The 16,570-nt window shown below is 37.2% G+C and overlaps 14 protein-coding genes and 1 long non-coding RNA gene across 15 annotated transcripts; 5 read left to right on the plus strand and 10 right to left on the minus strand.

The window, feature by feature from the left end:
- Positions 1-128: 128 nt before the first annotated feature.
- LOC138927156 (histone H2A) lies at positions 129-526 on the minus strand. Its single transcript, XM_070282674.1, has one exon. The coding sequence runs from the start codon at positions 509-511 to the stop codon at positions 137-139; it is 375 nt and encodes a 124-aa protein (XP_070138775.1). The 5' UTR covers positions 512-526; the 3' UTR covers positions 129-136.
- A 209-nt stretch (positions 527-735) lies between these two features.
- Positions 736-1,107, plus strand: LOC138927131 (histone H2B). The gene has a single exon (XM_070282648.1). It carries the CDS (start codon positions 736-738, stop codon positions 1,105-1,107), a length of 372 nt encoding a protein of 123 aa, XP_070138749.1.
- A 394-nt stretch (positions 1,108-1,501) lies between these two features.
- On the minus strand, positions 1,502-2,355 carry LOC138927089 (histone H1-like). The gene has a single exon (XM_070282611.1). It carries the CDS (start codon positions 2,338-2,340, stop codon positions 1,591-1,593), a length of 750 nt encoding a protein of 249 aa, XP_070138712.1. The 5' UTR covers positions 2,341-2,355; the 3' UTR covers positions 1,502-1,590.
- A 1,347-nt stretch (positions 2,356-3,702) lies between these two features.
- Positions 3,703-4,113, minus strand: LOC138927132 (histone H3). The gene has a single exon (XM_070282649.1). The coding sequence runs from the start codon at positions 4,111-4,113 to the stop codon at positions 3,703-3,705; it is 411 nt and encodes a 136-aa protein (XP_070138750.1).
- Positions 4,114-4,399: 286 nt separating this feature from the next.
- LOC138927133 (histone H4) lies at positions 4,400-4,711 on the plus strand. The gene has a single exon (XM_070282650.1). The coding sequence runs from the start codon at positions 4,400-4,402 to the stop codon at positions 4,709-4,711; it is 312 nt and encodes a 103-aa protein (XP_070138751.1).
- A 560-nt stretch (positions 4,712-5,271) lies between these two features.
- LOC122321255 (histone H2A) lies at positions 5,272-5,720 on the minus strand. Its single transcript, XM_043210914.2, has one exon. The coding sequence runs from the start codon at positions 5,718-5,720 to the stop codon at positions 5,346-5,348; it is 375 nt and encodes a 124-aa protein (XP_043066849.1). The 3' UTR covers positions 5,272-5,345.
- Positions 5,721-5,944: 224 nt separating this feature from the next.
- On the plus strand, positions 5,945-6,316 carry LOC122321256 (histone H2B). Its single transcript, XM_043210915.2, has one exon. It carries the CDS (start codon positions 5,945-5,947, stop codon positions 6,314-6,316), a length of 372 nt encoding a protein of 123 aa, XP_043066850.1.
- A 394-nt stretch (positions 6,317-6,710) lies between these two features.
- LOC122321252 (histone H1-like) lies at positions 6,711-7,563 on the minus strand. The gene has a single exon (XM_043210911.2). The coding sequence runs from the start codon at positions 7,547-7,549 to the stop codon at positions 6,800-6,802; it is 750 nt and encodes a 249-aa protein (XP_043066846.2). The 5' UTR covers positions 7,550-7,563; the 3' UTR covers positions 6,711-6,799.
- Positions 7,564-8,914: 1,351 nt separating this feature from the next.
- LOC122321253 (histone H3) lies at positions 8,915-9,325 on the minus strand. Its single transcript, XM_043210912.2, has one exon. The coding sequence runs from the start codon at positions 9,323-9,325 to the stop codon at positions 8,915-8,917; it is 411 nt and encodes a 136-aa protein (XP_043066847.1).
- A 286-nt stretch (positions 9,326-9,611) lies between these two features.
- Positions 9,612-9,923, plus strand: LOC138927134 (histone H4). Its single transcript, XM_070282651.1, has one exon. It carries the CDS (start codon positions 9,612-9,614, stop codon positions 9,921-9,923), a length of 312 nt encoding a protein of 103 aa, XP_070138752.1.
- A 634-nt stretch (positions 9,924-10,557) lies between these two features.
- LOC122321097 (histone H2A) lies at positions 10,558-10,932 on the minus strand. The gene has a single exon (XM_043210373.2). The coding sequence runs from the start codon at positions 10,930-10,932 to the stop codon at positions 10,558-10,560; it is 375 nt and encodes a 124-aa protein (XP_043066308.1).
- A 224-nt stretch (positions 10,933-11,156) lies between these two features.
- LOC122321099 (histone H2B) lies at positions 11,157-11,528 on the plus strand. Its single transcript, XM_043210375.2, has one exon. It carries the CDS (start codon positions 11,157-11,159, stop codon positions 11,526-11,528), a length of 372 nt encoding a protein of 123 aa, XP_043066310.1.
- A 394-nt stretch (positions 11,529-11,922) lies between these two features.
- On the minus strand, positions 11,923-12,770 carry LOC122321098 (histone H1-like). Its single transcript, XM_043210374.2, has one exon. The coding sequence runs from the start codon at positions 12,759-12,761 to the stop codon at positions 12,012-12,014; it is 750 nt and encodes a 249-aa protein (XP_043066309.2). The 5' UTR covers positions 12,762-12,770; the 3' UTR covers positions 11,923-12,011.
- A 1,357-nt stretch (positions 12,771-14,127) lies between these two features.
- On the minus strand, positions 14,128-14,538 carry LOC122321212 (histone H3). Its single transcript, XM_043210780.2, has one exon. The coding sequence runs from the start codon at positions 14,536-14,538 to the stop codon at positions 14,128-14,130; it is 411 nt and encodes a 136-aa protein (XP_043066715.1).
- A 409-nt stretch (positions 14,539-14,947) lies between these two features.
- LOC122322033 (uncharacterized) lies at positions 14,948-16,446 on the minus strand. Its single transcript, XR_006246400.2, has 3 exons — positions 16,177-16,446; positions 15,744-15,834; positions 14,948-15,580 (listed from the first exon to the last, which is right to left on the minus strand). It is a non-coding gene; the product is annotated as an uncharacterized lncRNA (long non-coding RNA).
- Positions 16,447-16,570: the final 124 nt, after the last annotated feature.

The following is a 16,570-nucleotide window of genomic DNA, read 5'->3' on the forward strand; positions in this document are numbered from 1 at the left end:
AAACTATTGTCTTGGCCTAATATTTCTAATGAAAATTTGCATTCTTCTTAAATGGTTTGGTCGTCCTGAAAAGGACGTTTGGGTTTATATATGAGTTTATGTACAAGCAGGTAAGATACAGGACCGCATTAAATCTTTAAGCCTTCTTCTCGGTCTTCTTTGGCAACAGGACAGCCTGGATGTTGGGCAGAACGCCACCCTGAGCAATGGTGACACCAGAGAGCAGCTTGTTCAACTCCTCGTCATTGCGAATGGCCAACTGCAGATGACGGGGAATGATCCTAGTCTTCTTGTTGTCACGGGCAGCATTGCCAGCTAACTCGAGAACTTCAGCTGCCAGGTATTCCATAACGGCAGCCAGATAAACAGGAGCGCCGGCACCAACGCGTTCAGCATAGTTGCCTTTGCGGAGCAGACGGTGAATACGTCCAACGGGAAACTGAAGACCAGCACGATTCGATCGGGACTTTGCCTTTCCTTTCACTTTTCCACCCTTGCCACGGCCAGACATATTTTTTTACTTCACGTTTATTCACTTCACACACGAATATTGAACACAACTTCGGAACACCAATTTATACCTATGCGTTTGCCTTTGCGTTCCGTTGGGGGTAGGTCGTTTCTGATGAACATTTTGAATAGCAGACCTGAAAACCCTGCTCGAATAAAAGTACTAAAAACTGATCCAACACCAACTTTGGTATAAGTGGAAGTGAAGTGAATTTTAAAGTAATAATGCCGCCGAAAACCAGTGGAAAGGCAGCCAAGAAGGCTGGCAAAGCTCAGAAAAATATAACCAAGAACGATAAGAAGAAGAAGCGCAAGAGGAAGGAAAGCTATGCCATCTACATCTACAAGGTTCTGAAGCAGGTCCACCCTGACACTGGAATTTCGTCTAAAGCTATGAGTATAATGAACAGCTTCGTGAACGATATCTTTGAGCGTATTGCTGCTGAGGCATCGCGTCTGGCGCATTACAACAAGCGCTCGACCATCACCAGTCGGGAAATCCAAACGGCTGTTCGCCTTCTCCTGCCTGGAGAGTTGGCCAAGCACGCCGTCAGTGAAGGAACCAAGGCTGTCACCAAGTATACAAGCTCCAAGTAGATTTCTCGCTTGATGGGCAGAATGATCGAAAAAAGGCCCTTTTCAGGGCCACAACATTATTTCATCAAAGACACCCATTTTTCAATAAAAGTAAATAAATTAATTGTTTGAAATCGTTTTTGTAAGAATCTGAAATTTAATTTATGTTGTTTTAGTATTAATATACTATATTATAAATAGCCAATTCGCGATCGCTATTTTAAATCCAATTAGGATGGATGAAATTTATATTTATACTGTATTAGCATTTATATAATATATTATATTCTTATATTAATACAATTTTCAAAATTACGATTGCTATTTTGAATCCAATTAGGATTAAGATACTCTTCTAAAATGTCAAGCTAAGCAAAATTGATATTTTTTCTCTTTAAAAAATGTATTGTAGCCCTGAAAAGGGCTTGTTTAATGTAATTTTAGATATCGAAATCTAAAATTGCGATTGCGAAACTGTACAAATATAATGCACATTATCACAATTTATTTTTTCGCTGCCGTGGTCTTAGCTTTCGGCTTCTTTGCGGTAGTAGGAGCTGGTGCTTTCTTTACCGTCTTCTTGGGCTTAGCGGATGCAGCTGGTTTAGCCTTTGGGGCTTTAGCTGCCTTTGGTTTCGCCGATGATGGCTTCACTTTTGTTGCTACTGTTTTAGCCTTAACGGTACCAGACTTCTTAGCGTCCTTTGCCTTGGCCTTCTCGGTTTTCTTCTTTTCAGCTGTCTTCTTGGTAGCCACGGCTTTTTTAGTTTTCGGCTTCTTGTCGGCAGCTCCCGCGGCCTTCTTAGTGGTGGCTCCGATCTTCTTGGTCGATACCTTCTTGCTTTTAGTTTTTTTCTCAACAGAAGAAGGCTTCGGCTTGGGCTCCTTTTTGGCTGAAGCCGATAATTTAAAGGAACCAGAAGCACCCTTTCCCTTCGTCTGGATCAGCTTACCATTGGCCACAGCAGTCTTCAGGTACTTCTTGATGAAAGGAGCCAGTTTCTGAGCATCGCACTTGTATGTGGCAGTGATGTACTTCTTGATTGCTAGAAGCGAGGAGCCCCCACGCTCCTTCAAATTCTTAATTGAAGCGTCTACCATTTGTTGAGTTGGCGGATGCGATGGTGGTGCTGCGGTCTTCTTCGCTTTTGTGGCAGCAGATCCAGTTGCCTTTTTGGCTGCTACTTTCTTCTCAGCCGGCGCCGGTGGAGCTGCCACAGGAGACGCAGATGTAGCTACTGCTGAATCAGACATTCTTTAAATCTTTATTCACAAAAATAAACTTTTTTTATGCAAAAAATAGCCCGCGAACCCACATCCAAAGTCCCTTGTTCGGATGAGAATCGAGGAGGAGAGCAGTTTGACTATGTGTTTGGCACAGTTCATTTGTGTTACAAATGTTTTTTCAAAGGGTGTAATTATTTTTCATTATTTTGTTCTTATGATAATAAAATTAATGTTTGTTTTAATTGCGTTTGAATCTTAAATATTCAAAATTTGAGGAAAACCTTTCTCAGTTGCCGTATATAGATTCGATACTTTTTTTTGGGTACCCGAAAGTGCACGTTTACGTTAATATCTTAAATATTTTGCATTAAAACGTCATTAAAAATATAAAATTGTTGTATTTTTTGTTAATTTACTACTGAAAGTCTTAAATTGAACTTTCAACTACCAGCTATGCAAAACGTAACTATATTTTTATGAAGTATTCATGCTTAAATATAGCTTTTAAAATGACCCTTTCCTGGATAAAATGTGAACTTTCATTTGACATTAAGAAACTGTTTTCGTACTAAAAAATATTATTTTTCTAAAATAATGTAAATTAAAATGTTTAATATTAGAATAAATCTTATCTATTTCCCATTCTGCATATCTTAAAAATTCTAAATTCATTTTCGTCTCAAAAATGGATTGTATATTTTCCACTGGTAGCTCGAAGGTATACGTTGAGGCTAGTAATTTATATTCTGAATGTGTTCATATTACCAATAAACTTTTCTTACTTAACTTTTAGTTACCATATTAAAACGCAAAAAATAAACTACAATTTGTTCTTGGGACTAATGAATTTTATTTGACAATATATACACAATTTACTATATTATTTAATAATATACAACTTATAAATTAGTTTCCAATAGACAATATGTATATTAAAAAAAAAAATGAAATGTAATTCAACTTTTTTATAACAAGACCCTTCGACCCTTTGCCGCTTTTGTAAAAATCATAATAACATTATTTATAAATTATTAATAAATGATTATTTTGATGATCCGCTGCTCACACAAGACCAGACATATTTTTGGTTCTTCATATATGTATCTTCCAAATAATGACAACAGTGTATTTCAATGTTTATTTTGTAAACAATTCCTTATTTATAAAAAAAAACATGCTTTTAAATGCTTGGATTTATTTTAGTTATAATATATATCCTAGCGTTCGAAAAAAAATATTTAAACCTAACCTATTTTAACCTTTTAAACCTAAAAATAAGTTCTGTAAAATCAAAATAGTTATTCAAATCTCAGTTAAAAAAAGCTTTGTGGTCCTGAAAAGGACCGATTTTTTAGTTTAAATTTAAGGGCTGCCAATTGACAATTCAATTTAAGCGCGCTCTCCACGGATACGACGGGCCAGCTGGATGTCTTTGGGCATAATAGTAACACGCTTAGCATGGATGGCGCACAAATTGGTATCTTCAAACAGACCAACCAGATAGGCTTCGCTAGCTTCCTGCAAAGCCATCACAGCAGAGCTCTGGAAGCGCAAATCTGTCTTGAAATCCTGAGCTATTTCACGCACCAACCGCTGGAATGGCAGTTTACGGATCAACAGCTCAGTACTCTTCTGGTAGCGACGGATCTCACGGAGAGCCACAGTTCCGGGGCGATAGCGATGGGGCTTCTTTACTCCTCCGGTGGCTGGCGCACTTTTACGTGCGGCCTTTGTAGCCAGTTGTTTGCGTGGGGCCTTGCCACCAGTCGATTTACGAGCAGTCTGCTTTGTACGAGCCATTTCAATTTCCAAATTCACTGTTCTCTTCGCGCCTCTAATAACACAATAAACGTGCTGCCCGTTTCGCTACCTCTTTATATACCAGAAACGCCGAGGGTTGAAAAGAGGGAGATAGAACGACATGCCATTTCGTCTATTGGGTTTACGAAGAGCGGGAAAAGCATATCGCTCCGAACTCTTCGAATTCTCGTTGAATCGGTATAAAGAGCGGTGGCTCCTTCCGCGTTAAGTTAGTTCTTCAGTGACTATCGTGCAGTGTCGTATCGTTAATAAACAAAACTGAAAAATGACTGGACGCGGTAAAGGTGGCAAAGGTCTGGGAAAAGGTGGCGCTAAGCGTCATCGCAAAGTCTTGCGTGATAACATCCAGGGTATTACGAAGCCAGCTATCCGTCGTTTGGCTCGTCGTGGCGGTGTGAAGCGCATCTCTGGTCTTATCTACGAGGAAACTCGTGGAGTTCTAAAAGTGTTTTTGGAGAACGTAATTCGCGATGCTGTCACCTACACCGAACACGCCAAAAGGAAGACCGTGACGGCCATGGATGTTGTTTATGCCCTGAAGAGACAAGGACGCACTCTATACGGCTTTGGCGGTTAAAATTATTTTTGTACAGCCTGTACTTAACTATGTATACAATCGGTCCTTTTCAGGACCACAATTTGTTTTAACAGAAAAAGAGAAATAAATTTTAAATAATACCTACATATCTTAGCCTATTAGACAATAAATATATCTAATTATTCAGCACGCTTAAGGCATGCGGCACCCACCAGTGGACTGAAGTCTACACTTATAGTAAAATATATATTGTAGTTTATACAATTCGTTAATATATGTGTATTATACAATCAATAAAAACGCACAATATGACTTAAATCTAAAAGTTTTATTTTAAAAAGAGAAAGAAACTACTAGAAAAGAAGCTTCATATATATATTTTTTTCAATCACACTTCACGCAAATAATAAATACGAAATTCTTGAATTTTATATGTAAGTGGAATTTCAACTTTTATTTCTATCATAGATACATAATGTATCCACAAACATACATTTTTCTCCAATAAATCTGTTTAGAATATTTTTTTGTTGTTTAAACTATTGTCTTGGCCTAATATTTCTAATGAAAATTTGCATTCTTCTTAAATGGTTTGGTCGTCCTGAAAAGGACGTTTGGGTTTATATATGAGTTTATGTACAAGCAGGTAAGATACAGGACCGCAATTAAATCTTTAAGCCTTCTTCTCGGTCTTCTTTGGCAACAGGACAGCCTGGATGTTGGGCAGAACGCCACCCTGAGCAATGGTGACACCAGAGAGCAGCTTGTTCAACTCCTCGTCATTGCGAATGGCCAACTGCAGATGACGGGGAATGATCCTAGTCTTCTTGTTGTCACGGGCAGCATTGCCAGCTAACTCGAGAACTTCAGCTGCCAGGTATTCCATAACGGCAGCCAGATAAACAGGAGCGCCGGCACCAACGCGTTCAGCATAGTTGCCTTTGCGGAGCAGACGGTGAATACGTCCAACGGGAAACTGAAGACCAGCACGATTCGATCGGGACTTTGCCTTTCCTTTCACTTTTCCACCCTTGCCACGGCCAGACATATTTTTTTACTTCACGTTTATTCACTTCACACACGAATATTGAACACAACTTCGGAACACCAATTTATACCTATGCGTTTGCCTTTGCGTTCCGTTGGGGGTAGGTCGTTTCTGATGAACATTTTGAATAGCAGACCTGAAAACCCTGCTCGAATAAAAGTACTAAAAACTGATCCAACACCAACTTTGGTATAAGTGGAAGTGAAGTGAATTTTAAAGTAATAATGCCGCCGAAAACCAGTGGAAAGGCAGCCAAGAAGGCTGGCAAAGCTCAGAAAAATATAACCAAGAACGATAAGAAGAAGAAGCGCAAGAGGAAGGAAAGCTATGCCATCTACATCTACAAGGTTCTGAAGCAGGTCCACCCTGACACTGGAATTTCGTCTAAAGCTATGAGTATAATGAACAGCTTCGTGAACGATATCTTTGAGCGTATTGCTGCTGAGGCATCGCGTCTGGCGCATTACAACAAGCGCTCGACCATCACCAGTCGGGAAATCCAAACGGCTGTTCGCCTTCTCCTGCCTGGAGAGTTGGCCAAGCACGCCGTCAGTGAAGGAACCAAGGCTGTCACCAAGTATACAAGCTCCAAGTAGATTTCTCGCTTGATGGGCAGAATGATCGAAAAAAGGCCCTTTTCAGGGCCACAACATTATTTCATCAAAGACACCCATTTTTCAATAAAAGTAAATAAATTAATTGTTTGAAATCGTTTTTGTAAGAATCTGAAATTTAATTTATGTTGTTTTAGTATTAATATACTATATTATAAATAGCCAATTCGCGATCGCTATTTTAAATCCAATTAGGATGGATGAAATTTATATTTATACTGTATTAGCATTTATATAATATATTATATTCTTATATTAATACAATTTTCAAAATTACGATTGCTATTTTGAATCCAATTAGGATTAAGATACTCTTCTAAAATGTCAAGCTAAGCAAAATTGATATTTTTTCTCTTTAAAAAATGTATTGTAGCCCTGAAAAGGGCTTGTTTAATGTAATTTTAGATATCGAAATCTAAAATTGCGATTGCGAAACTGTACAAATATAATGCACATTATCACAATTTATTTTTTCGCTGCCGTGGTCTTAGCTTTCGGCTTCTTTGCGGTAGTAGGAGCTGGTGCTTTCTTTACCGTCTTCTTGGGCTTAGCGGATGCAGCTGGTTTAGCCTTTGGGGCTTTAGCTGCCTTTGGTTTCGCCGATGATGGCTTCACTTTTGTTGCTACTGTTTTAGCCTTAACGGTACCAGACTTCTTAGCGTCCTTTGCCTTGGCCTTCTCGGTTTTCTTCTTTTCAGCTGTCTTCTTGGTAGCCACGGCTTTTTTAGTTTTCGGCTTCTTGTCGGCAGCTCCCGCGGCCTTCTTAGTGGTGGCTCCGGTCTTCTTGGTCGATACCTTCTTGCTTTTAGTTTTTTTCTCAACAGAAGAAGGCTTCGGCTTGGGCTCCTTTTTGGCTGAAGCCGATAATTTAAAGGAACCAGAAGCACCCTTTCCCTTCGTCTGGATCAGCTTACCATTGGCCACAGCAGTCTTCAGGTACTTCTTGATGAAAGGAGCCAGTTTCTGAGCATCGCACTTGTATGTGGCAGTGATGTACTTCTTGATTGCTAGAAGCGAGGAGCCCCCACGCTCCTTCAAATTCTTAATTGAAGCGTCTACCATTTGTTGAGTTGGCGGATGCGATGGTGGTGCTGCGGTCTTCTTCGCTTTTGTGGCAGCAGATCCAGTTGCCTTTTTGGCTGCTACTTTCTTCTCAGCCGGCGCCGGTGGAGCTGCCACAGGAGACGCAGATGTAGCTACTGCTGAATCAGACATTCTTTAAATCTTTATTCACAAAAATAAACTTTTTTTATGCAAAAAATAGCCCGCGAACCCACATCCAAAGTCCCTTGTTCGGATGAGAATCGAGGAGGAGAGCAGTTTGACTATGTGTTTGGCACAGTTCATTTGTGTTACAAATGTTTTTTCAAAGGGTGTAATTATTTTTCATTATTTTGTTCTTATGATAATAAAATTAATGTTTTTTTTAATTGCGTTTGAATCTTAAATATTCAAAATTTGAGGAAAACCTTTCTCAGTTGCCGTATATAGATTCGATACTTTTTTTTGGGTACCCGAAAGTGCACGTTTACGTTAATATCTTAAATATTTTGCATTAAAACGTCATTAAAAATATAAAATTGTTGTATTTTTTGTTAATTTACTACTGAAAGTCTTAAATTGAACTTTCAACTACCAGCTATGCAAAACGTAACTATATTTTTATGAAGTATTCATGCTTAAATATAGCTTTTAAAATGACCCTTTCCTGGATAAAATGTGAACTTTCATTTGACATTAAGAAACTGTTTTCGTACTAAAAAATATTATTTTTCTAAAATAATGTAAATTAAAATGTTTAATATTAGAATAAATCTTATCTATTTCCCATTCTGCATATCTTAAAAATTCTAAATTCATTTTCGTCTCAAAAATGGATTGTATATTTTCCACTGGTAGCTCGAAGGTATACGTTGAGGCTAGTAATTTATATTCTGAATGTGTTCATATTACCAATAAACTTTTCTTACTTAACTTTTAGTTACCATATTAAAACGCAAAAAATAAACTACAATTTGTTCTTGGGACTAATGAATTTCATTTGACAATATATACACAATTTACTATATTATTTAATAATATACAACTTATAAATTAGTTTCCAATAGACAATATGTATATTAAAAAAAAAAATGAAATGTAATTCAACTTTTTTATAACAAGACCCTTCGACCCTTTGCCGCTTTTGTAAAAATCATAATAACATTATTTATAAATTATTAATAAATGATTATTTTGATGATCCGCTGCTCACACAAGACCAGACATATTTTTGGTTCTTCATATATGTATCTTCCAAATAATGACAACAGTGTATTTCAATGTTTATTTTGTAAACAATTCCTTATTTATAAAAAAAAACATGCTTTTAAATGCTTGGATTTATTTTAGTTATAATATATATCCTAGCGTTCGAAAAAAAATATTTAAACCTAACCTATTTTAACCTTTTAAACCTAAAAATAAGTTCTGTAAAATCAAAATAGTTATTCAAATCTCAGTTAAAAAAAGCTTTGTGGTCCTGAAAAGGACCGATTTTTTAGTTTAAATTTAAGGGCTGCCAATTGACAATTGTTCAATTTAAGCGCGCTCTCCACGGATACGACGGGCCAGCTGGATGTCTTTGGGCATAATAGTAACACGCTTAGCATGGATGGCGCACAAATTGGTATCTTCAAACAGACCAACCAGATAGGCTTCGCTAGCTTCCTGCAAAGCCATCACAGCAGAGCTCTGGAAGCGCAAATCTGTCTTGAAATCCTGAGCTATTTCACGCACCAACCGCTGGAATGGCAGTTTACGGATCAACAGCTCAGTACTCTTCTGGTAGCGACGGATCTCACGGAGAGCCACAGTTCCGGGGCGATAGCGATGGGGCTTCTTTACTCCTCCGGTGGCTGGCGCACTTTTACGTGCGGCCTTTGTAGCCAGTTGTTTGCGTGGGGCCTTGCCACCAGTCGATTTACGAGCAGTCTGCTTTGTACGAGCCATTTCAATTTCCAAATTCACTGTTCTCTTCGCGCCTCTAATAACACAATAAACGTGCTGCCCGTTTCGCTACCTCTTTATATACCAGAAACGCCGAGGGTTGAAAAGAGGGAGATAGAACGACCTGCCATTTCGTCTATTGGGTTTACGAAGAGCGGGAAAAGCATATCGCTCCGAACTCTTCGAATTCTCGTTGAATCGGTATAAAGAGCGGTGGCTCCTTCCGCGTTAAGTTAGTTCTTCAGTGACTATCGTGCAGTGTCGTATCGTTAATAAACAAAACTGAAAAATGACTGGACGCGGTAAAGGTGGCAAAGGTCTGGGAAAAGGTGGCGCTAAGCGTCATCGCAAAGTCTTGCGTGATAACATCCAGGGTATTACGAAGCCAGCTATCCGTCGTTTGGCTCGTCGTGGCGGTGTGAAGCGCATCTCTGGTCTTATCTACGAGGAAACTCGTGGAGTTCTAAAAGTGTTTTTGGAGAACGTAATTCGCGATGCTGTCACCTACACCGAACACGCCAAAAGGAAGACCGTGACGGCCATGGATGTTGTTTATGCCCTGAAGAGACAAGGACGCACTCTATACGGCTTTGGCGGTTAAAATTATTTTTGTACAGCCTGTACTTAACTATGTATACAATCGGTCCTTTTCAGGACCACAATTTGTTTTAACAGAAAAAGAGAAATAAATTTTAAATAATACCTACATATCTTAGCCTATTAGACAATAAATATATCTAATTATTCAGCACGCTTAAGGCATGCGGCACCCACCAGTGGACTGAAGTCTACACTTATAGTAAAATATATATTGTAGTTTATACAATTCGTTAATATATGTGTATTATACAATCAATAAAAACGCACAATATGACTTAAATCTAAAAGTTTTATTTTAAAAAGAGAAAGAAACTACTAGAAAAGAAGCTTCATATATATATTTTTTTCAATCACACTTCACGCAAATAATAAATACGAAATTCTTAAATTTTATATGTAAGTGGAATTTCAACTTTTATTTCTATCATAGATACATAATGTATCCACAAACATACATTTTTCTCCAATAAATCTGTTTAGAATATTTTTTTGTTGTTTAAACTATTGTCTTGGCCTAATATTTCTAATGAAAATTTGCATTCTTCTTAAATGGTTTGGTCGTCCTGAAAAGGACGTTTGGGTTTATATATGAGTTTATGTACAAGCAGGTAAGATACAGGACCGCAATTAAATCTTTAAGCCTTCTTCTCGGTCTTCTTTGGCAACAGGACAGCCTGGATGTTGGGCAGAACGCCACCCTGAGCAATGGTGACACCAGAGAGCAGCTTGTTCAACTCCTCGTCATTGCGAATGGCCAACTGCAGATGACGGGGAATGATCCTAGTCTTCTTGTTGTCACGGGCAGCATTGCCAGCTAACTCGAGAACTTCAGCTGCCAGGTATTCCATAACGGCAGCCAGATAAACAGGAGCGCCGGCACCAACGCGTTCAGCATAGTTGCCTTTGCGGAGCAGACGGTGAATACGTCCAACGGGAAACTGAAGACCAGCACGATTCGATCGGGACTTTGCCTTTCCCTTCACTTTTCCACCCTTGCCACGGCCAGACATATTTTTTTACTTCACGTTTATTCACTTCACACACGAATATTGAACACAACTTAGGAACACCAATTTATACCTATGCGTTTGCCTTTGCGTTCCGTTGGGGGTAGGTCGTTTCTGATGAACATTTTGAATAGCAGACCTGAAAACCCTGCTCGAATAAAAGTACTAAAAACTGATCCAACACCAACTTTGGTATAAGTGGAAGTGAAGTGAATTTTAAAGTAATAATGCCGCCGAAAACCAGTGGAAAGGCAGCCAAGAAGGCTGGCAAAGCTCAGAAAAATATAACCAAGAACGATAAGAAGAAGAAGCGCAAGAGGAAGGAAAGCTATGCCATCTACATCTACAAGGTTCTGAAGCAGGTCCACCCTGACACTGGAATTTCGTCTAAAGCTATGAGTATAATGAACAGCTTCGTGAACGATATCTTTGAGCGTATTGCTGCTGAGGCATCGCGTCTGGCGCATTACAACAAGCGCTCGACCATCACCAGTCGGGAAATCCAAACGGCTGTTCGCCTTCTCCTGCCTGGAGAGTTGGCCAAGCACGCCGTCAGTGAAGGAACCAAGGCTGTCACCAAGTATACAAGCTCCAAGTAGATTTCTCGCTTGATGGGCAGAATGATCGAAAAAAGGCCCTTTTCAGGGCCACAACATTATTTCATCAAAGACACCCATTTTTCAATAAAAGTAAATAAATTAATTGTTTGAAATCGTTTTTGTAAGAAACTGAAATTTAATTTATGTTGTTTTAGTATTAATATACTATATTATAAATAGCCAATTCGCGATCGCTATTTTAAATCCAATTAGGATGGATGAAATTTATATTTATACTGTATTAGCATTTATATAATATATTATATTCTTATATTAATACAATTTTCAAAATTACGATTGCTATTTTGAATCCAATTAGGATTAAGATACTCTTCTAAAATGTCAAGCTAAGCAAAATTGATATTTTTTCTCTTTAAAAAATGTATTGTAGCCCTGAAAAGGGCTTGTTTAATGTAATTTTAGATATCGAAATCTAAAATTGCGATTGCGAAACTGTACAAATATAATGCACATTATCACAATTTATTTTTTCGCTGCCGTGGTCTTAGCTTTCGGCTTCTTTGCGGTAGTAGGAGCTGGTGCTTTCTTTACCGTCTTCTTGGGCTTAGCGGATGCAGCTGGTTTAGCCTTTGGGGCTTTAGCTGCCTTTGGTTTCGCCGATGATGGCTTCACTTTTGTTGCTACTGTTTTAGCCTTAACGGTACCAGACTTCTTAGCGTCCTTTGCCTTGGCCTTCTCGGTTTTCTTCTTTTCAGCTGTCTTCTTGGTAGCCACGGCTTTTTTAGTTTTCGGCTTCTTGTCGGCAGCTCCCGCGGCCTTCTTAGTGGTGGCTCCGGTCTTCTTGGTCGATACCTTCTTGCTTTTAGTTTTTTTCTCAACAGAAGAAGGCTTCGGCTTGGGCTCCTTTTTGGCTGAAGCCGATAATTTAAAGGAACCAGAAGCACCCTTTCCCTTCGTCTGGATCAGCTTACCATTGGCCACAGCAGACTTCAGGTACTTCTTGATGAAAGGAGCCAGTTTCTGAGCATCGCACTTGTATGTGGCAGTGATGTACTTCTTGATTGCTAGAAGCGAGGAGCCCCCACGCTCCTTCAAATTCTTAATTGAAGCGTCTACCATTTGTTGAGTTGGCGGATGCGATGGTGGTGCTGCGATCTTCTTCGCTTTTGTGGCAGCAGATCCAGTTTCCTTTTTGGCTGCTACTTTCTTCTCAGCCGGCGCCGGTGGAGCTGCCACAGGAGACGCAGATGTAGCTACTGCTGAATCAGACATTCTTTAAATCTTTATTCACAAAAATAAACTTTTTTTATGCAAAAAATAGCCCGCGAACCCACATCCAAAGTCCCTTGTTCGGATGAGAATCGAGGAGGAGAGCAGTTTGACTATGTGTTTGGCACAGTTCATTTGTGTTACAAATGTTTTTTCAAAGGGTGTAATTATTTTTCATTATTTTGTTCTTATGATAATAAAATTAATGTTTTTTTTAATTGCGTTTGAATCTTAAATATTCAAAATTTGAGGAAAACCTTTCTCAGTTGCCGTATATAGATTCGATACTTGTTTTTGGGTACCCGAAAGTGCACGTTTACGTTAATATCTTAAATATTTTGCATTAAAACGTCATTAAAAATATAAAATTGTTGTATTTTTTGTTAATTTACTACTGAAAGTCTTAAATTGAACTTTCAACTACCAGCTATGCAAAACGTAACTATATTTTTATGAAGTATTCATGCTTAAATATAGCTTTTAAAATGACCCTTTCCTGGATAAAATGTGAACTTTCATTTGACATTAAGAAACTGTTTTCGTACTAAAAAATATTATTTTTCTAAAATAATGTAAATTAAAATGTTTAATATTAGAATAAATCTTATCTATTTCCCATTCTGCATATCTTAAAAATTCTAAATTCATTTTCGTCTCAAAAATGGATTGTATATTTTCCACTGGTAGCTCGAAGGTATACGTTGAGGCTAGTAATTTATATTCTGAATGTGTTCATATTACCAATAAACTTTTCTTACTTAACTTTTAGTTACCATATTAAAACGCAAAAAATAAACTACAATTTGTTCTTGGGACTAATGAATTTCATTTGACAATATATACACAATTTACTATATTATTTAATAATATACAACTTATAAATTAGTTTCCAATAGACAATATGTATATTAAAAAAAAAAATGAAATGTAATTCAACTTTTTTATAACAAGACCCTTCGACCCTTTGCCGCTTTTGTAAAAATCATAATAACATTATTTATAAATTATTAATAAATGATTATTTTGATGATCCGCTGCTCACACAAGACCAGACATATTTTTGGTTCTTCATATATGTATCTTCCAAATAATGACAACAGTGTATTTCAATGTTTATTTTGTAAACAATTCCATATTTATAAAAAAAAAACATGCTTTTAAATGCTTGGATTTAATTTAGTTATAATATATATCCTAGCGTTCGAAAAAAAATATTTAAACCTAACCTATTTTAACCTTTTAAACCTAAAAATAAGTTCTGTAAAATCAAAATAGTTATTCAAATCTCAGTTAAAAAAAGCTTTGTGGTCCTGAAAAGGACCGATTTTTTAGTTTAAATTTAAGGGCTGCCAATTGACAATTGTTCAATTTAAGCGCGCTCTCCACGGATACGACGGGCCAGCTGGATGTCTTTGGGCATAATAGTAACACGCTTAGCATGGATGGCGCACAAATTGGTATCTTCAAACAGACCAACCAGATAGGCTTCGCTAGCTTCCTGCAAAGCCATCACAGCAGAGCTCTGGAAGCGCAAATCTGTCTTGAAATCCTGAGCTATTTCACGCACCAACCGCTGGAATGGCAGTTTACGGATCAACAGCTCAGTACTCTTCTGGTAGCGACGGATCTCACGGAGAGCCACAGTTCCGGGGCGATAGCGATGGGGCTTCTTTACTCCTCCGGTGGCTGGCGCACTTTTACGTGCGGCCTTTGTAGCCAGTTGTTTGCGTGGGGCCTTGCCACCAGTCGATTTACGAGCAGTCTGCTTTGTACGAGCCATTTCAATTTCCAAATTCACTGTTCTCTTCGCGCCTCTAATAACACAATAAACGTGCTGCCCGTTTCGCTACCTCTTTATATACCAGAAACGCCGAGGGTTGAAAAGAGGGAGATAGAACGACATGCCATTTCGTCTATTGGGTTTACGAAGAGCGGGAAAAGCATATCGCTCCGAACTCTTCGAATTCTCGTTGAATCGGTATAAAGAGCGGTGGCTCCTTCCGCGTTAAGTTAGTTCTTCATAGGGATGTCGAATTTTTTAAAATTATCGTATCGATAATATTTTCTGTTTTAAAAAAATATCAAAATGATATAAATATATATCGCTACAAAAAATCGATATATCGATGTTTTTGATATTTTTTTTAGTTTCCTAAAAAGTTTTTTAGAATATAAAATAATAGAAATAAAACACAGAAATTATTATTGCTGTTTAGTTTTTCTCATCTTTAGTTTTTTAAATCCATAAACATAACATTTGAAAATCATAAAGAAAAATATAACATAAAGAAAAATATAACATAAAGAAAAATAATATTCTATTTCATTATAGTCTTTGCCTGAGATTCGAGTTCTATTCATAAAAATAACATAAAATTTATCTTAAATTAAATTCAAAGTTCTTATATAATAAAAAAATAAGGAGATTGTATTCCATTATACAGTCTTGGTCTTGTATAAAGTTAGTGCCAATATTTGGCATTAATAGACTTTAAAAATACCCGTTGCGTTATGTGATTATCAGTCATTCGACTCCTTGAATCACAAACGACGCATTTTATAGCCGAAGCCAGTCTCTCCGAAGGCACTGAACTCCCAGGTGTAATTAGGTATTTCCGGGCGAGTTGATATAATCCTGGCATAGCCACCTTGTGTGCATTCCAAAATGTTAGGGGATTACTTTCCCATGATGTTTGGGGCAAACTGAGATATAATTTTAGCTCGCTGTGATCAGAGTTTTGCAAGGAAAGGCCCTTTAAAATTGACCTATTGTGGGCCTCCATAAAATCGACACACTGTTCCTCTGCATTGTCATCAGAAATCTGTAATAATTTAAAGGAAATTAATATATACTTTATTTTTGCTTCGGAATAATAAATAAATTATTAATGAATTAATTACGTTGAGTTATTATTATTATTAATGTAAATGTAAGTATTACTATTAAATTATATACATGATTACGAACTCTAAAATTTGACATACCGGGGTTTCCTTTGAAAAGGTAGAAATTTCGTTCAACAAATCATTTGTTGCCTCCTGTACCCCGATGGGTGATATGTACATTTTTTTAAATCTTGGATCAAGAAAAGATGATTTCACCAATATTTTATTTGATTCAAGTGTAAATTTTATTTTACAGTGTAGTGTAGATTTTATTTCGTGTGTGTGAAATTTTGCGACATTTTACTGCGAAATCTACATTTTTTTTCACACACACGAAATAAAATCTACACCTTCGCGGTAAAATGGCGCCAAATTTCGGCGTCATGTTGTACACATAAATATATATATTAGCGGTGCCCACACAAATACATTTACATATGTGCACAATTATACTGCGAATTTCTTTTCACACACACAAAAACACTGAAAAGAAAACGCTATTTTATATATAAATTTATTAATATGTACAAACCTTTTTTTGCTGACACTTTAAAAAAAATTCGTTATGTTTATTTTTAACATGTGACGTCAAATTTGTGGTGTTTCCACTTGTTTTTACCATTTTATTGCACAAATTACACTTTGCTGTTCCGTTTTTTATTTCACTATAATTCTTTTTTATTAGCTTTATGTCCATTTTTCTCACACCGCCGATCTTCACTTTTTTCAATTTGATCAAAGAGTGACCAACGCAGAAATATCAGATAATATCAAAAAAAACTATCGCACACTCGATATTTGGGGGAAAAAAATATTACGATATAAATATATTATTTTTCCCAAAAAATATCGATATATTGATATTTCGATATATTATCAACAACCCTAGTTCTTCAGTGACTATCGTGCAGTGTCGTATCGTTAAT

The sequence above is a fragment of the Drosophila bipectinata genome, unplaced genomic scaffold (assembly GCF_030179905.1).
Source record: "Drosophila bipectinata strain 14024-0381.07 unplaced genomic scaffold, DbipHiC1v2 scaffold_175, whole genome shotgun sequence".
Classification (NCBI taxonomy): domain Eukaryota; kingdom Metazoa; phylum Arthropoda; class Insecta; order Diptera; family Drosophilidae; genus Drosophila; species Drosophila bipectinata.